Source organism: Bufo bufo, chromosome 10 (genome assembly GCF_905171765.1).
Source record: "Bufo bufo chromosome 10, aBufBuf1.1, whole genome shotgun sequence".
Classification (NCBI taxonomy): domain Eukaryota; kingdom Metazoa; phylum Chordata; class Amphibia; order Anura; family Bufonidae; genus Bufo; species Bufo bufo.
The window spans coordinates 5,610,504-5,626,175 of record NC_053398.1 but is presented as its reverse complement, the minus strand read 5'-3'; the positions used below and the strand labels follow the sequence as shown (position 1 = coordinate 5,626,175).

The following is a 15,672-nucleotide window of genomic DNA, read 5'->3' as shown; positions in this document are numbered from 1 at the left end:
GGAAAAACTGATTTGTTAACACTAAGAGCAAGGAAATTCAGATTTTTTAGCGAATCGAAGTTTTCCTAAACTTCGGACCGAACTCCGCTTCAAATGTTTCACTTCACTCAACACAAGTACTGATGGCTGGGGACAAATAATAAAACAGTCAGTGTTCCTCAACTCCAGTCCTCCGGGCCGCCTGCCAGTCATGTTTTCGGGATTTCGGGGTGTCAGTGCATCAGGACTTACCGCAGGTCCTCGTTCTGTGGGATATTCCCAGATCATGACCGGTAGGTGGGCCCTGAGGACTGGAGCTGAGGAACACTGCTTTAAGTGACATCATCACATGGGTGTGGTGACATCACTAATCTCCACCTAAGGGCCTACTTAGACTTCTGTGATTCACGGCCGTGTTCTCCATGGACAGCACATAGATCCATTGAATGCGCAGGAAAGAAGCCGGAGCGCGTGCAACTTGGTCTGTTTTGTGGGCAGAATGCGCCCATTCAATTCAACGGGTCAGTGAAAACCGCGGTCGGCATGCGCATGCCGTCAGTGTGCTCTGCGGTCTATTTTCCTGATCCATTGCACAGGAAAGTGATGCAAGCAAAAAAATCCGATCGACCGCGGTAATAAACACTCAGACTCGTCCTGAACTCTGACCATTGCAGATGCGACGGAGACGTGTAAATGGAGAACGGCTCCACCTCCAGCCGGCACCAACCTCCGGTATTTTCCTGGGTTCAAAAATTATTTTCTTGACATTTTTCCTTGTGAAAAGAGATATTTTTTGTTTTGTTTCCTCATATAGAACACATCCCAAGAGAAGTGGCTGAGATCACGCCGAGCTCCTCGCGTTCCATGATGTCCGTTCGGATCCTCCAACGATCAGAACTACCTCTGCAGAACCCGTCAGACTGTTCACATCGTGGCTCTGTTACTTTGTATCAGGTGTATACATTGCATTAGAACATATATCTTCAGGTAACTTTGTGAATCTTCTGCTTTACTTGTCTCGCGCTCATCTTGAGTTGCATCACATCTAATGCTCTAGTCACATCAAGAGCTGCAGCCACAAACCTTACACAGGATTCCTCTGATTTAGGCCTCATGCACACGAACGTTTTTTTTCACGGTCCGCAAAAACAGGGTCCGTAGGTCCGTGATCCGTGACCGTTTTTTCGTCCGTGGGTCTTCCTTGATTTTTGGCGGATCCACGGACATGAAAAAAATGTCATTTTGGTGTCCGCCTGGCCGTGCGGAGCCAAACGGATCCGTCCTGAATTACAATGCAAGTCAATGGGGACGGATCCGTTTGACGTTGACACAATATGGTGCCATTTCAAACGGATCCGTCCCCATTGACTTTCAATGTAAAGTCCGGAGTCCCTTTTATACCATCAGATCGGAGTTTTCTCCAATCCGATGGTATATTTTAACTTGAAGCGTCCCCATCACCATGGGAACGCCTCTATGTTAGAATATACTGTCGGATATGAGTTAGATCGTGAAACCTCATTTCCGACAGTATATTCTAACACAGAGGCGTTCCCATGGTGATGGGGACGCTTCTAGTTAGAATATACTACAAACTGTGTACATGACTGCCCCCTGCTGCCTAGCAGCATCCGATCTCTTACAGGGGGCCGTGATCAGCACAATTAACCCCTCAGGTACCGCACCTGAAGGGGTTAATTGTACTATCATATCCCCCTGTAAGAGATCAGGGCTGCCAGGCAGCAGGGGGCAGACCCCCCCCCCCCCCCTCCCCAGTTTGAATATCATTGGTGGCCAGTGCGGCCCCCCCCCCCCTTCCTCCATTGTAATAATTCGTTGGTGGCACAGTGTGCGCCCCCCCCCCCCTTCCTCCCTCTATTGTAATAAATCGTTGGTGGCAATCATTGGCCCCCCTCCCTCTATAGCATTAACAACATTGGTGGCCAGTGTGCGGCCTCCCATCTTGCGCCCCCCCCCCCCCCCCGATCATTGGTGGCAGCGGGTTACTAGCAATAGTACAAGATTCATACTTACCTGGGAGCTGTGATGTTCGTGTCCGGCCGGAGCTCCTCCTACTGGTAAGTGACGGTTCATTTAGCAATGCGCCGCACAGACCTGTCACTGTCACTTACCAGTAGGTGGAGCTCCCGGCCGGACACGAACATCGCAGCAGCAGGTAAGTATTAATCTTCTACTATTGTACTATTGCTAAGTAACCATGGCAACGAGGACTGTAGTAGCGTCCTGGTTGCCATGGTTACCGATCGGAGCCCCAGCGATTAAACTGGGACTCCGATCGGAACTCCGCTGCCACCAATGATGATGGGGGGCAGGGGGGGGGGGGGGAGATGGGAGGCTGCACACTGGCCACCAACGTTGTTAATGCTATAGAGGGGGGGGGGCAATGGGGGGCGCACACTGTGCCACCAACGATTTATTACAATAGAGGGAGGAAGGGGGGGGGGGCGCACACTGTGCCACCAACGAATTATTACAATAGAGGGAGGGAGGGGGCGCACACTGTGCCACCAACGAATTATTACAATAGAGGGAGGGGGGGGGGGGGGGCCGCACTGGCCACCAATGATATTCAAACTGGGGAGGGGGGGAGGGTCTGCCCCCTGCTGCCTGGCAGCCCTGATCTCTTACAGGGGGATATGATAGTACAATTAACCCTTTCAGGTGCCGCACCTGAAGGGGTTAATTGTGCTGATCACGGCCCCCTGTAAGAGATCGGGTGCTGCCAGGCAGCAGGGGGCAGTCTTGTACACAGTTTGTAGTGTATTCTAACTAGAAGCGTCCCCATCACCATGGGAACGCTTCTGTGTTAGAATATACTGTCGGTTCTGAGTTTTCAGGAAGTGAAAACTCAGCTTTGAAAAAGCTTTAGGCCTCATGCACACGACCGTTGTGTGCACCCGTGGCCGTTGTTCCGTTTGACGTGATTTTCTGCGGTCCCATTGACTTTCAATGGGTCCGTTGAAAACTCGGCTGCTGCACCCGTTTTGTCACCCGCGCCCGTGACCCGTGTTTCCTGCCGTGAAAAAAATATAACCTGCCCTATTTTTTTCTCGGCTAACGGTTCGCGGCCCCATTCAAGTCAATGGGGCCGTGAAAAACGCGTTTGCACACCCGTTTGACAGCCGTGCCCGCGTCCGCGTCCGCGCCCGTTTTATTTATTTCTTTTGCCATGTTCAAACTGTTTGCCAAACTTTGTGCCAATAAAATTTAAAAAAAATATGTACAGGAAGTTTAAGGTCACAGGTTATGCTAATTTCTAGCCACTTGTGCCTGGAAGCTTCTGTGTGGTGAGGCAGACGTTTAGGATAGTTTCCTGGCACCATGCCACGCTGGAATGTGGAGAGGCTCATCACCCTGGTCCAGGAGAGGCCAGTGATTTGGGATTCACGCTCCAATGACTATTCGGACCGCCTAAAAAAGGATGCTGCGTGGGAGCAAGTTGCCCGGAGCCTGAGAAAAAACGAATGGGCCAAGGCGGATAGCCGAGGCCGGGCCGATTTACGTAAGTGCTAGCAATGCAGTTGTGCTGTCCTTGGCCTGTGTGTGCCCAAAAATATAATGTTTCTAACTCCCTCTGGTCCCATTTTTGGAATTGGGGTGGTCCTGCTTTTTTGGCCAGGAAGGCCTGGACTTGGTTTACCAAAGTGACGACTATTAAATTGCATCCCCCCCCCTTTTTTATCGACAAATGGCTTTGGCTCCTTTTGCACAGTATACAGTACTCATGTCTAATCACATGTCTATGACCTTTTTTTGGCCTGCGCCATGTGCCATTGTAATTGAGCATCTTACAGTTGTCACCTTCACATATATTGCAAATTGGTTTGGACCAAATGGCTTGCACGACTAGTCTCCTCCACCTTGTTCTTCTTCATTAGTATACACACACCAGCTGCACTGTTCCATGTGCTGTTGAATCTCTCCATTTTATATATTTTGTTCTTAGTTCCTATTTTTTTACCATTTTTGTAAAGTTAATGGAGAATTGGTTTGGCAAATTTGGGACTCACAATTGTTTGTTATGTTTTATTTTTTACAGTAAAACTAACTAAAACCCGCTGGGCCAGTTGCCGGGACCAATTCCGGCGGGAGGTCACTAAAAAAGGACGGAGTGGAGAGGGGACGTCAGGGAAGCGCCCCTACATCTACACTGCCCAGTTGCAGTTCTTAAGACCGGTCATGGATATGAGGACGTAAGTTTCATTTTTTGGTTTATATGCATCACAAATTTGAATTATACACTTGCATTTAAATCTTGGTGCCCGAAAGTGTACACAAAAGTAATGGGTTGAGTGAAGTAGGAGAATGGAAGACAGATACTTACAGTAGGCCTGGCATGTCATAACTGACTTCTCCTAGCTCGTTTAAAATTTAAACACCAAGCATGCCAGAATAGCTGTAAGCTAACCAGTCCTGCTTGGAGTTGTAGTTGGGCATCAGATGGTGGGCAAGAGTTTGTACATGCCTGGTGTTGGTTGTCTACATGACTGTTTGTCAACTAGTGTGCCTCCAGCAGTTGCAAATCTCAAACTCCCTGCATGCCCACACAGCCAAAGGCTGTCGGGGCATGCTGGGAGTTGTAGTTTTGCAACAGATTGAGCCACACTGGTTTGTCACACCAGGCTCCACCGCTGAAGAGCTGTCTGATGAGACGACACGTGCCGTGCGCAGACAGCGCCTACCCTCTCTGTTTTGTTCCTGATGAATCAATTCTTTGCTGGTTCGGGAACATTGATGTTTGCAATCTGACCTAGAATAGAGATGCGAGATGACATGTGTGCACTGCATGCATTATCTCTGCAGACAGATGTTCAGTGTGTTTGACGGCTGTTGCTCCCACACCAATTTATGTTTTTAGGGGATTTTTGTTGTTTTGGTTTTCGAATTTGGAGAAATGTGTGTCCAACTAACTTTTTAATGGTAGTTTTGAAAAATATGATTCGTAAAGGGTTTCATAGGGTGTCCATATTTGGCCCATGTAATCTACAGATTTATGCCCTTTTGAAAGTTTGGAAAAATGGGACACATTCGGGATTTGCACAGTCAACTATAATGGTTTAATGTAATAGCACCAACCACGACAGGGATGCCTTACTTAGCACATATAAAATGTCAATACCATAATCCATGGAAAATGGGTATAAAAGATGTTCCACCAATGCTTGCCCAGCCGCATTAAAACTACTACTCTCCATGCTCAAGTGTGGCCTAGTTTTTTTTTATATTCAGAAGAAACTGAGGTGCTCCAAGGGTTAAACCTTACAACATGTATGTTTGGATGGTTGAAGCAGGCCACAGACTATTGAGTTGGCCAAAATATCCACACTGGTTTTATCCCTTGAATGTTTGTTCCTCTACTGGCGCAGGCCAGCCTCAAACGGCAAACAATGGTTTACCATGACATTAACATTAGCCCACGACAAGACTTGGCCATTCGTTGCATTTCCAAGGTATTTTTTAAACGAACTGCACTATTCCACCAAAAGAGGACGGTCATTGTGTTCAGTCAAATATCTGATGTATGATGCTACTCTCTCTACATTATTTTAAGAACACGCCTGGTTACACCTAATATAAATGATGTACTTTAGAAATGTTGAAAGCAAATGCTCTAATTTTTACTTTTGGTTATTTCAAATACAGAACTGTGGACAGTCTGGATCCTACGGAAGATTCCGACTCAGGTGGGAGTGAAAGCCCAGCCGTCTTTTCACCTGAACCAAGTCCAGCACCTACGCCGGCGGAGGACGTGGACGACTCCACACTGGCCCAGGCCCCCCTACCACTAGCCAGTCCATCGCGGAATCCTCAGCCGCAGCCAAGACGTCGCCGCCAAGTCCCTCCTGCCACCTCTGAGCAAGAGAGTCGTGCGGCAATTGATGCACGCCTCATTGAATTTCTTGCTCAGAGGCGGAGTGATGGTGTGGAGGACAAGATGCTTAGGGGACTTGGGCCCCTATTGAAGCTTGTTTCGCCAAATGACCAACACCAGTGCCTGGCTTCTTTGATTGTGGTCCTCAAAATGTTCACCCTTCCTAATCATGGTGACATTCTAGCGCAATTAAATAACATGAGGAGGGAAATAGAGGATGCCGCACAGCCCCCACCTCCTGACCCCTTTCAATTTGCTCCACAACACACCCAGCCACCTTCTTTCCCCCCACACCACCAGTATGGCCTACCCCAGGGCCAAAGGCAAGGTGTGGCTCAGCCCCTTTACCCGGGCAGTTTGCCACCATGTCCACCACAGCAGGCCCAAGGAAGGCCACGGTCATCCTATCCAGTGGGTTCCTTCACGCAGGACCTGCTGAATATGTGATTTGTTTGATTTTAAGTTTTGTTTATGTTTGTAAAATGTTTGGCCCTTAATTTGGGCAACTTAGTATATCGTTCTTGAACGTGCAGGCCATTTGTTTTGATAAAACAGTGTTTGTGGCCCAAAATTGTGGTCTGTTTTGTTTTTTTGCACAATACACCAAACAGTTTCCATGAACAAAAGTAATATTTTGTAAAATTACACGCACAGGAGCTCACAAAACAACACTTTATTTGTATTGACAAAAACTTTATTTAGGGCAACTTTGGAGTCGAGGTATTAGAAGATTTTTCGGACAATATACTACACAAAAAAAGATGTTTTAATCAATTTGACCAAAGCATCGTTTCCAAATAGTTATATGCAGAATTCAATATGATCTGTCCAAAAAATCTCAGCCCGCAAGCCCACGTCAAGGGTCCTCTTTATCTTGCGAGTCCCTACACTCAACTATCACAATATTTTTACGTAATCTATCTACAAAAAAAAAAAAAAACTAAAGAGCCCAGAAGATTTCAAATACTGCCACGAATAGCGTCCCTCTGCCATGGCACGGACCCCTCTGAGCTGAAAAAGTAGTCTGCATAGAGTTCCCGAACTGCAATGCCAGCAGTCCCAGGTCGTCTATGCAGGGTCCTTTCCAAACCCAAATCTGAAGACGTAGGAAGATCTGCCAGGTCAACAGAAGAGGAAGCCTCGTGAATCCTGGTGAAGTTGTGGAGAACAATACAAGCTTGAATCACCAGGGTAACATTATCCGGATCCATCTGTATGGATGACAAAAACACCCTCCACTTGCTAGAGAGAATACCAAAAGCGCACTCCACATACCGACGGGCACGAGTCAACCGGTAGTTGAATATACGCCTCCTGACATCCAAACCACGCTTTGGAAAGGGCCGCATAACATGGGGAGTCAATGCAAACCCTTCATCCGCCACGATGACAAATGGAGCCGGCGGACCTGCATATCCGGGCAGTCTTCTGGACTCGGGCAGGGCAAGCTGGTTGTCACGAAGCCGCTCACCCATTCTAGAAGCACTAAAGATGCGAGCATCCGCAGTGCTTCCATAGGCCCCGATATCAACCATTATAAACCGGTAATGACTGTCAGCAACAGCCATCAGCACTACCGAAAAATATTGCTTATAATTGAAGAAACGGCTCCCTGAGTGAGGCGGCTTCTTCACACGGATGTGCTTGCCATCCATTGCCCCGATGCAGTTTGGAAACTGCGCAGAAATTTGGAAGCCCTCAGCGATCCGAACCCAATCGTCCGCCTTGGGCTGCGGCATCACCGTCTCTCGGAGTTGCTGCCAGATGACATGGCAAGTGTGTCGTACAATCCGAGATATCGTCGAGGTTCCTAACAGAAACTCAAAATGCAGGGATGCAAAAGAGTGTCCAGAGGCAAGGAATCTGTTGACAAAGGAAAAAGGCATCAGTAAATGCAAGGAAACCACAGATTCATGATTCTAGTCGAATTTTGAATACACTACATGATTGTAAACACCCTATGTGTAGAGAAGCGGAAACCTATGGGACAGGTTCCAGAGGCCCTCTGTGTGGGCACCCCCAACCATTGAAAAGTCTAGGGCTTTCCAAAAAACTCCATAGACTTTCAAAAGCATTCATCAGCACAGGGCACACTATGAAAACGACAGGCAGCCTGGAATTACACTAGGCATTTAGGGCACAATGCGAAAAGGCTTAATCGCTAAACTATATTGGACTACAGTATTCCTGCAAATTGGCCGTGTGTACATTTTGCATTAAACTGGAAGGATCGGGATTGATATTTCGCATCCCGGGCGCAAAACGGCTCGCCATCACTGCCCCTTGACCATGATTGCTTAAACTCCCGTTACGGTTTAAAATGCAAAGGGCAAACCCAAATCAGCAAATGGGGTGTGGCCAGGACTACCACAAGTAAGTTCCAACAACTGTGTTTAGCCCCTTGGAAATGGAGATAGTCATGCGCAAGTCCAAAAAGATGAGAACATTAGGCATAAAGAGTACAATAGCAGACAATCGCAGGTGTTGACAGCAGCACAATCCTCAATAATATGGAACAGACTGGTATCTAGACTTCAAATAGGGTGGTGCACGCAGCTACATATCCTGACCGAGGAACCCAATTCTTATAGACACTACAAAAATCCAAGGCACCCAACAGCATTTGTAAAAAAAAAAAAAAAAAAAAAAAAAGGTTACAGCCTGCTGGAACATGGCTGACTGACTGACTAAAGCAACCTTTTACAAAACCTACTGGCGAGTGCAGAGGATTCATGGAGTGTCTGGAGGCCGTTAGCTGAACACACGTTTAAAACTTGCACAAAATAAACTAAAAACTGCAATAATGGATTCTTAGGTGGCAGGGAATAAAGGGGTAAAGCAAAAAACAGCTCTAAAAAGTTTTAAACAACAAATAGAAACGTTAACAAAGCAAACAGTAGCACATGTTTCACAGCAGCCATTTTCAAGCACATGTTACTCCTGACACAAGCACTGCACATTACTGGGTAAAGTTAAAATGTTCAATATTGCTTACCTCAACGTGACAATGAGCCTTTCCGTAGGAGAAATGCTGCGCCTCATATTGGTGTCCATAAAGGTAAGGACAGTACGTAGAGACGACAGCAAGCGATCAAATGTACCCACTGACATCCGACAGAAGGAATAGAACTTCTCAGGATGCTGCCGCAGATCATTGTAGAGGGTATGGAAGTGTCCTTTCCGGTAGCGTTGGGAAACAATCGGATGGACCCAAAATCGTCGCCGTCTAACAGGTTGCTCATTCAACAAAGGAGTGCGCGGTCCCCATTGCCGACAAACAACCCAATGCAGTAAGAACTCTTCCTCTGAATCCGACATGGTGAAACAGCAAAGAGAAGCAGCCAAAATAACCTCTGTACTCTGGAAAGACTACAGAAAATGGCCACAAAACCAAACTCAGGTGCCCTTCATTTATACCAGTATCCAGGGTGGAGCTATTAAAATCACATTCTTTAAACCATCCCATGTTTTATGACGGGCCGCAAAAAAAACGGGAACACGGACACACGGAAGCACAACGGTTGCAAAAACGGTCACGGATCACGGACCAACGGAACCCCGTTTTGCGGCCCGCAAAAAAATACTGTCGTGTGCATGAGGCCTTATGCAGACGGATCTTCGGATCCGTCTGTATAAAAACTAAACTACGGCCACGGATCACGGACACGGATGCCAATCTTGTGTGCATCCGTGTTCTTTCACGGACCCATTGACTTGAATGGGTCCGTGAACCGTTGGCCGTGAAAAAAATAGGACAGGTCATATTTTTTTCACGGCCAGGAAACACGGATCACGGATGCGGCTGCAAAACGGTGCATTTTCCGATTTTTCCACGGACCCATTGAAAGTCAATGGGTCCGCGAAAAAAAACGGAAAACGGCACAACGGCCACGGGTGCACACAACGGTCGTGTGCATGAGGCCTAAGGCCTCATGCACACGACCGTTGTGTGCATCCGTGGCCGTTGTGCCGTTTTCCGTTTTTTTTCGCGGACCCATTGACTTTCAATGGGTCCGTGGAAAAAACGGAAAATGCACCGTTTGGCAGCCGCATCCGTGAGCCGTGTTTTCTGGCCGTGAAAAAAATATGACCTGTCCTATTTTTTTCACGGCCAACGGTTCACGGACCCATTCAAGTCAATGGGTCCGTGAAAGAACACGGATGCACACAAGATTGGCATCCGTGTCCGTGATCCGTGGCCGTAGGTTAGTTTTTATACAGACGGATCCGAAGATCCGTCTGCATAAAAGCTTTTTCAAAGCTGAGTTTTCACTTCGTGAAAACTCAGAACCGACAGTATATTCTAACACAGAAGCGTTCCCATGGTGATGGGGACGCTTCTAGTTAGAATACACTACAAACTGTGTACAAGACTGCCCCCTGCTGCCTGGCAGCACCCGATCTTTTACAGGGGGCCGTGATCAGCACAATTAACCCCTTCAGGTGCGGCCCCGGAAGGGGTTAATTGTGCTGATCACGGCCCCCTGTAAGAGATCAGGGCTGCCAGGCAGCAGGGGGCAGACCCCCCCCCCCCCCTCCCCAGTTTGAATATCTTGGGTGGCCAGTGCGGCCCCCCCCCCCTCCCTCTATTGTAATAAATCGTTGGTGGCCCAGTGTGCGCCCCCCCCCCCCTCCCTCCCGCTATTGTAATAATTCGTTGGTGGCACAGTGTGCGCCCCCCATCGGCCCCCCCTCCCTCTATAGCATTAACAACATTGGTGGCCAGTGTGCGGCCTCCCATCTCTCCCCCCCCCCCCCCCATCATTGGTGGCAGCGGAGTTCCGATCGGAGTCCCAGTTTAATCGCTGGGGCTCCGATCGGTAACCATGGCAACCGGGACGCTACTACAGTCCTGGTTGCCATGGTTACTTAGCAATAGTACAATAGTAGAAGATTCATACTTACCTGCTCCAGGCTGCTGCTGCGATGTTCGTGTCCGGCCGGGAGCTCCACCTACTGGTAAGTGACAGGTCTGTGCGGCGCATTGCTAAATGAACTGTCACTTACTAGTAGGAGGAGCTCCCGGCCGGACACGAACCTCGCAGCTCCCAGGTAAAGTATGAATCTTTTACTATTGTACTATTGCTAGTAACCCGCTGCCACCAATGATCGGGGGGGGGGGGAAGATGGGAGGCCGCACACTAGCCACATGGGGGGCGCACACTGTGCCACCAACGAATTATTACAATAGAGGGAGGAGGGGGGGGAAGCCGCACTGGCCACCAATGATATTCAAACTGGGGAGGGGGGGGTCTGCCCCCTGCTGCCTGGCAGCCCTGATCTCTTACAGGGGGATATGATAGTACAATTAACCCCTTCAGGTGCGGCACCTAAGGGGTTAATTGTGCTGATCACGGCCCCCTGTAAGAGATCGGATGCTGCTAGGCAGCAGGGGGCAGTCATGTACACAGTTTGTAGTATATTCTAACTAGAAGCGTCCCCATCACCATGGGAACGCCTCTGTGTTAGAATATACTGTCGGAAATGAGGTTTCACGATCTCACTCATATCCGACAGTATATTCTAACATAGAGGCGTTCCCATGGTGATGGGGACGCTTCAAGTTAAAATATACCATCGGATTGGAGAAAACTCCGATCTGATGGTATAAAAGGGACTCCAGACTTTACATTGAAAGTCAATGGGGACGGATCCGTTTGAAATGGCACCATATTGTGTCAACGTCAAACGGATCCGTCCCCATTGACTTGCATTGTAATTCAGGACGGATCCGTTTGGCTCCGCACGGCCAGGCGGACACCAAAACGACTTTTTTTTCATGTCCGTGGATCCTCCAAAAATCAAGGAAGACCCACGGACGAAAAAACGGTCACGGATCACGGGAAAACGGAACCCCGTTTTGCGGACCGCAAAAAAATACGGTCGTGTGCATGAGGCCTAAACAGACTAATAGCCTGGCTGAGATCTCAAACTGTAATGTTTTCTCTCATGTTTTCTTGCAAGAAACTTAAATTTTTTCCTACTGTACAATCTAAACACTACAACTCCCACCATGCTCTGCAGCACAGAGCAGATGATGTGAAGTGTAGTCACTGGTTCAACCCGTTTACAGCCAAAGGCCCTGAGATCAGCTCGTGAACAGAATTTCTTTATTATTTTATTCTCACCATTATCAAGGCAGCTTGCTGTCAGTGAATAACAATTCTGTTCTGTAAGGCAGCAAACATGATTATAGCTAGTCCTGCTCTGAGCTGAGGGTTTGTTCCAGTTGTATCTAGTCTAGACAATGCTCTGCAATCCCCCCCCCTTTGCTACAATGTATCAGTCTGGAGTGCAGGATGGTTACATCACAGAAGATTGTCTAGACTGTAACAAACCCTCAGCTGGGAGCAGAACTAGCTGTGTACAGGTTTACTGCCTTTGACCGACAGCAAGCAGAGATCTTACCAGTGGTGATGAATAGAAACACAAAGCCTATCAAAATGTTTCAGAGCTTTTCATTTATTCCGAGATTAAGATTTATCACAGAAAACTAGAAATCCTCTAGTGGTCGTGCTGCGGGCCGTGGGGCAGCCGCAGCGGATTGGGGACCCACTCTCTTTAATGGGTCCGCGATCCGGCCGTTCCGCAAAAAGATAGGACACGTTCTCTCTTTTTGCGGAACGGAAGTGCGGGACGAAACCCCACGGAAGCACTCCGTAGTGCACTTCCGTTCCGCACCATTCCGCATTCTCTGGATTTGCGGACCCATTGAAGTGAATGGGTCCGCATCCATGATGCGGAATGCACGCGGAACGGCGCCCGTGTATTGCGGATCCGCCATCGCGGTTTGTGTGCAGGAGGTCTTAGGGTTTGGCCGATCCGCAGCATTGTACAGGAGCAGCAGAGTGGAAGAGGATTTAATAAAAATCTCACCCGAACGGGAAAAATATCTGCAAGGAATCCGTGCAAAAGTGTGTCATTCGCTGCAGATGTTAAATCCGCATTTCTGCTGCAAACTTTTGCTGCAGATTTCACCCTTTTTCAATGCAACCGGTGAATCCGCTGCAAAGTCCACATGTGACGGATCTGAGGCTGCAGTGGACGATGCAGATGTTCGGTCAGTCGCCATCTCCAATGCGGCATAAAGCGCAGCGACAATAAAATCGCTTCTGCTAAAAACTAAAACTCATTCCCAGTTGTTGTTTTTTTGTATTTTTGGGGAATTTTGCACCTGTTATTGTGCATTATGGACGCTGACGGCCGGAGGGAGGACGCACCGCGCATCCTGCAGCGCCCTGAGCTTCATATATTTTCCCCTTCTTGCGCTGTTGTTTGTGCTCAGATTCCGGCGATGCTTTCCGTAAAGACCCCCCCCCCATATTCGCTACAAATCATTTCCTTTTGTTTAATTTAAAACAAAAGTTATTGAAAGGCCGCGGCGTCTCGGTGGGATTTATTAATGCGCATCCTCCAGATACCGCGCCTCGCACAACACAAATATCAGGTTTGCAGGGATTTCCAAATTATATTTAATTGGACAATTATTCAAGCTGGAAAACTGAGTGCCGTAAACTAAGGAGCTTCTTAAAAAACACCTTGTCTGTTCATGAAAAACCGCCAAGTTCTTCCCTGACCCAAGAGGCGCAATTGTGTCTGCTGCAAATTTATTTGGAAGTAATTGCAAAGTCTAAGAGGAGTCGTATGTAAAGGAAGCAGAATGATAAAGAGGCGGCTGGCCATATAGTGGGGTGCGCGTCCGGACCGATCATGGGGGGGGCGCGTGATCAGGCGGGATACGCGGCATATTTCATTGTTGTTGGGGTTTTTGTGGCGCTGAATGTTTCATGTTCTCCTTTTTGCCGTAAATGAGGTCCGTGGTGACTTCTCTCCCTGTAAAACTTGTAATGAGTTTTGTTTTCTGAAGACAAGTCACGTTCGTTCCGAGCCGGATTAGAAGCCGCGACTACAAAGAGCCGGAATACATTGAGATTCGGATAGAATTTGTAATGACCTCCCCCCGCCCCATGATAGTCTGGACTTGGGGGCCGTAAGAGGGAGAAAGTAGGTCAATTAATTTCAGTGGAATTGCAAAAACATGGCTGCTTTCTTCCAAAAACAGCACCACCCGTGTCCACAGGTTGTGTGTTGTATTGCACTGACTCCAATGGAGCTGAGCCGTCAGACGGTTGTGACGCATGGACCCAACAACCCATGGACCGAAGTGGGGCTGTTTTTGGAAGAAAGCAGCTATATTTTTTTAATCTTGGACAATCCCTTTAAGAAATTTGCAGCCAGATCCTGGAGTACATAGATTCCGGTAATCTGCGAACTCTGATAGTCCAGCTATGCCAACTGATATGGATCCACGCGAATTCTGCCCTCCGTATCTCTGCGCCTCACGTAAGTCAATCTCTGTAGCTGAAAAACCAAAGCGCAGCCCCTGGTCCTTCCAGCGGAGACATCGCACTTCTCCTGCGGTCGGTGGAAACGTCAACTGTCTTTGAAACTTTTTAAATCTCTTCTTTTTTTTATTGCAATTGGCAATGCAGTTTTTTAGAAAACAAAAACACCTCCGATTAAAAATCCCAATTATATCCGGAGCCTGAAGTGCGACATTTTTACAGCTGTATCCGAGCGTGACATTTTATTGCCTCCACAAATTGAAAGTCCCTTGTAGTAATTAAGATTGATAAAATGGCTGAAGTCGCGTTACGGATACGTTTCATAATGATCGATCTGCACAATAAGATGTGGCGCAACAATGAAGATAAAAACGTCCTCGTTGAGCGCCGCGTCCTGCGGTGATTATCTATTCACGGAGACTGCGGTCTAGTCTTCATTTATTTTTAGCGGTGTTAGCCGTCCTCACTTTACATATCTACGCGCTGTCTATATAATTGCCTCCTACACTAAAGTGTAATAAATCAAGCAGCGCAAATCTGTGACAAGCAGCTGACAACAGAGATACGGACCGCGCTCCGAACAATCAACAGATTCTGCGCTTCTCCATCTTTATAATAGGATCTGGTAACTTCTATTTATTTCATTCTGGAAAGGAACGTCTCCTGATCTCAAATACGTGAAGAAGACTCTTTTACCATTTAGAATTCAAGTTAATAGTTAGTTACTTAGATCCACAGTAACTTAGATACACAGTAACTTAGATACACAGTTACTTAGATACACAGTTACTTAGATACACAGTAACTTAGATACACAGTTACTTAGATCCACAGTTACTTAGATCCACAGTTGCTTAGATCCACAGTTGCTTAGATCCACAGTTGCTTAGATCCAAAGTAGCTTAGATCCACAGTAGCTTAGATCCACAGTAGCTTAGATCCACAGTTGCTTAGATCCACAGTTGCTTAGATCCACAGTTGCTTAGATCCACAGTTGCTTAGATCCACAGTTGCTTAGATCCACAGTTGCTTAGATCCACAGTTGCTTAGATCCACAGTTGCTTAGATCCACAGTTGCTTAGATCCACAGTTGCTTAGATCCACAGTTGCTTAGATCCACAGTTGCTTAGATCCACAGTTGCTTAGATCCACAGTTGCTTAGATCCACAGTTGCTTAGATCCACAGTTGCTTAGATCCACAGTTGCTTAGATCCACAGTTGCTTAGATCCACAGTTGCTTAGATCCACAGTTGCTTAGATCCACAGTTACTTAGATCCACAGTTACTTAGATATATAGGGGGTCATTTATCAAACAGAAATACGCCTAAATTAGGTGTATTTCTGGTGCAGATTGCAGGGCGAAGGTCCTTTGCACCGCAGTCTGCGACTTTTCCCCGCTCACGCCAGGTGAGGGAAGGGGGCGGCCAGCAGGACCGTCTCATTTACCATTTTCT

General features: G+C 47.6%; 1 protein-coding gene across 1 annotated transcript; it reads left to right on the top strand.

Annotated features, from left to right (window-relative positions):
• The first annotated feature begins 3,321 nt into the window (after window positions 1-3,321).
• Window positions 3,322-6,319, top strand: LOC120980926. Its single transcript, XM_040410306.1, has 3 exons — window positions 3,322-3,502; window positions 4,040-4,193; window positions 5,644-6,319. The coding sequence occupies exons 1-3, from the start codon at window positions 3,322-3,324 to the stop codon at window positions 6,317-6,319; spliced, it is 1,011 nt and encodes a 336-aa protein (XP_040266240.1).
• Window positions 6,320-15,672: the final 9,353 nt, after the last annotated feature.

What these genes read in the sequence shown, in the direction of transcription:
- LOC120980926 (XM_040410306.1), top strand. Translation starts at nt 3,322, where the DNA reads ATGCCACGCTGGAATGTGGAGAGGCTCATCACCCTGGTCCAGGAGAGG. An exon ending in CCGAGGCCGGGCCGATTTAC is followed by an intron (nt 3,503 to 4,039) that starts GTAAGTGCTAGC and finishes TATTTTTTACAG; the next exon opens with TAAAACTAACTAAAACCCGC. An exon ending in CCGGTCATGGATATGAGGAC is followed by an intron (nt 4,194 to 5,643) that starts GTAAGTTTCATT and finishes TTTCAAATACAG; the next exon opens with AACTGTGGACAGTCTGGATC.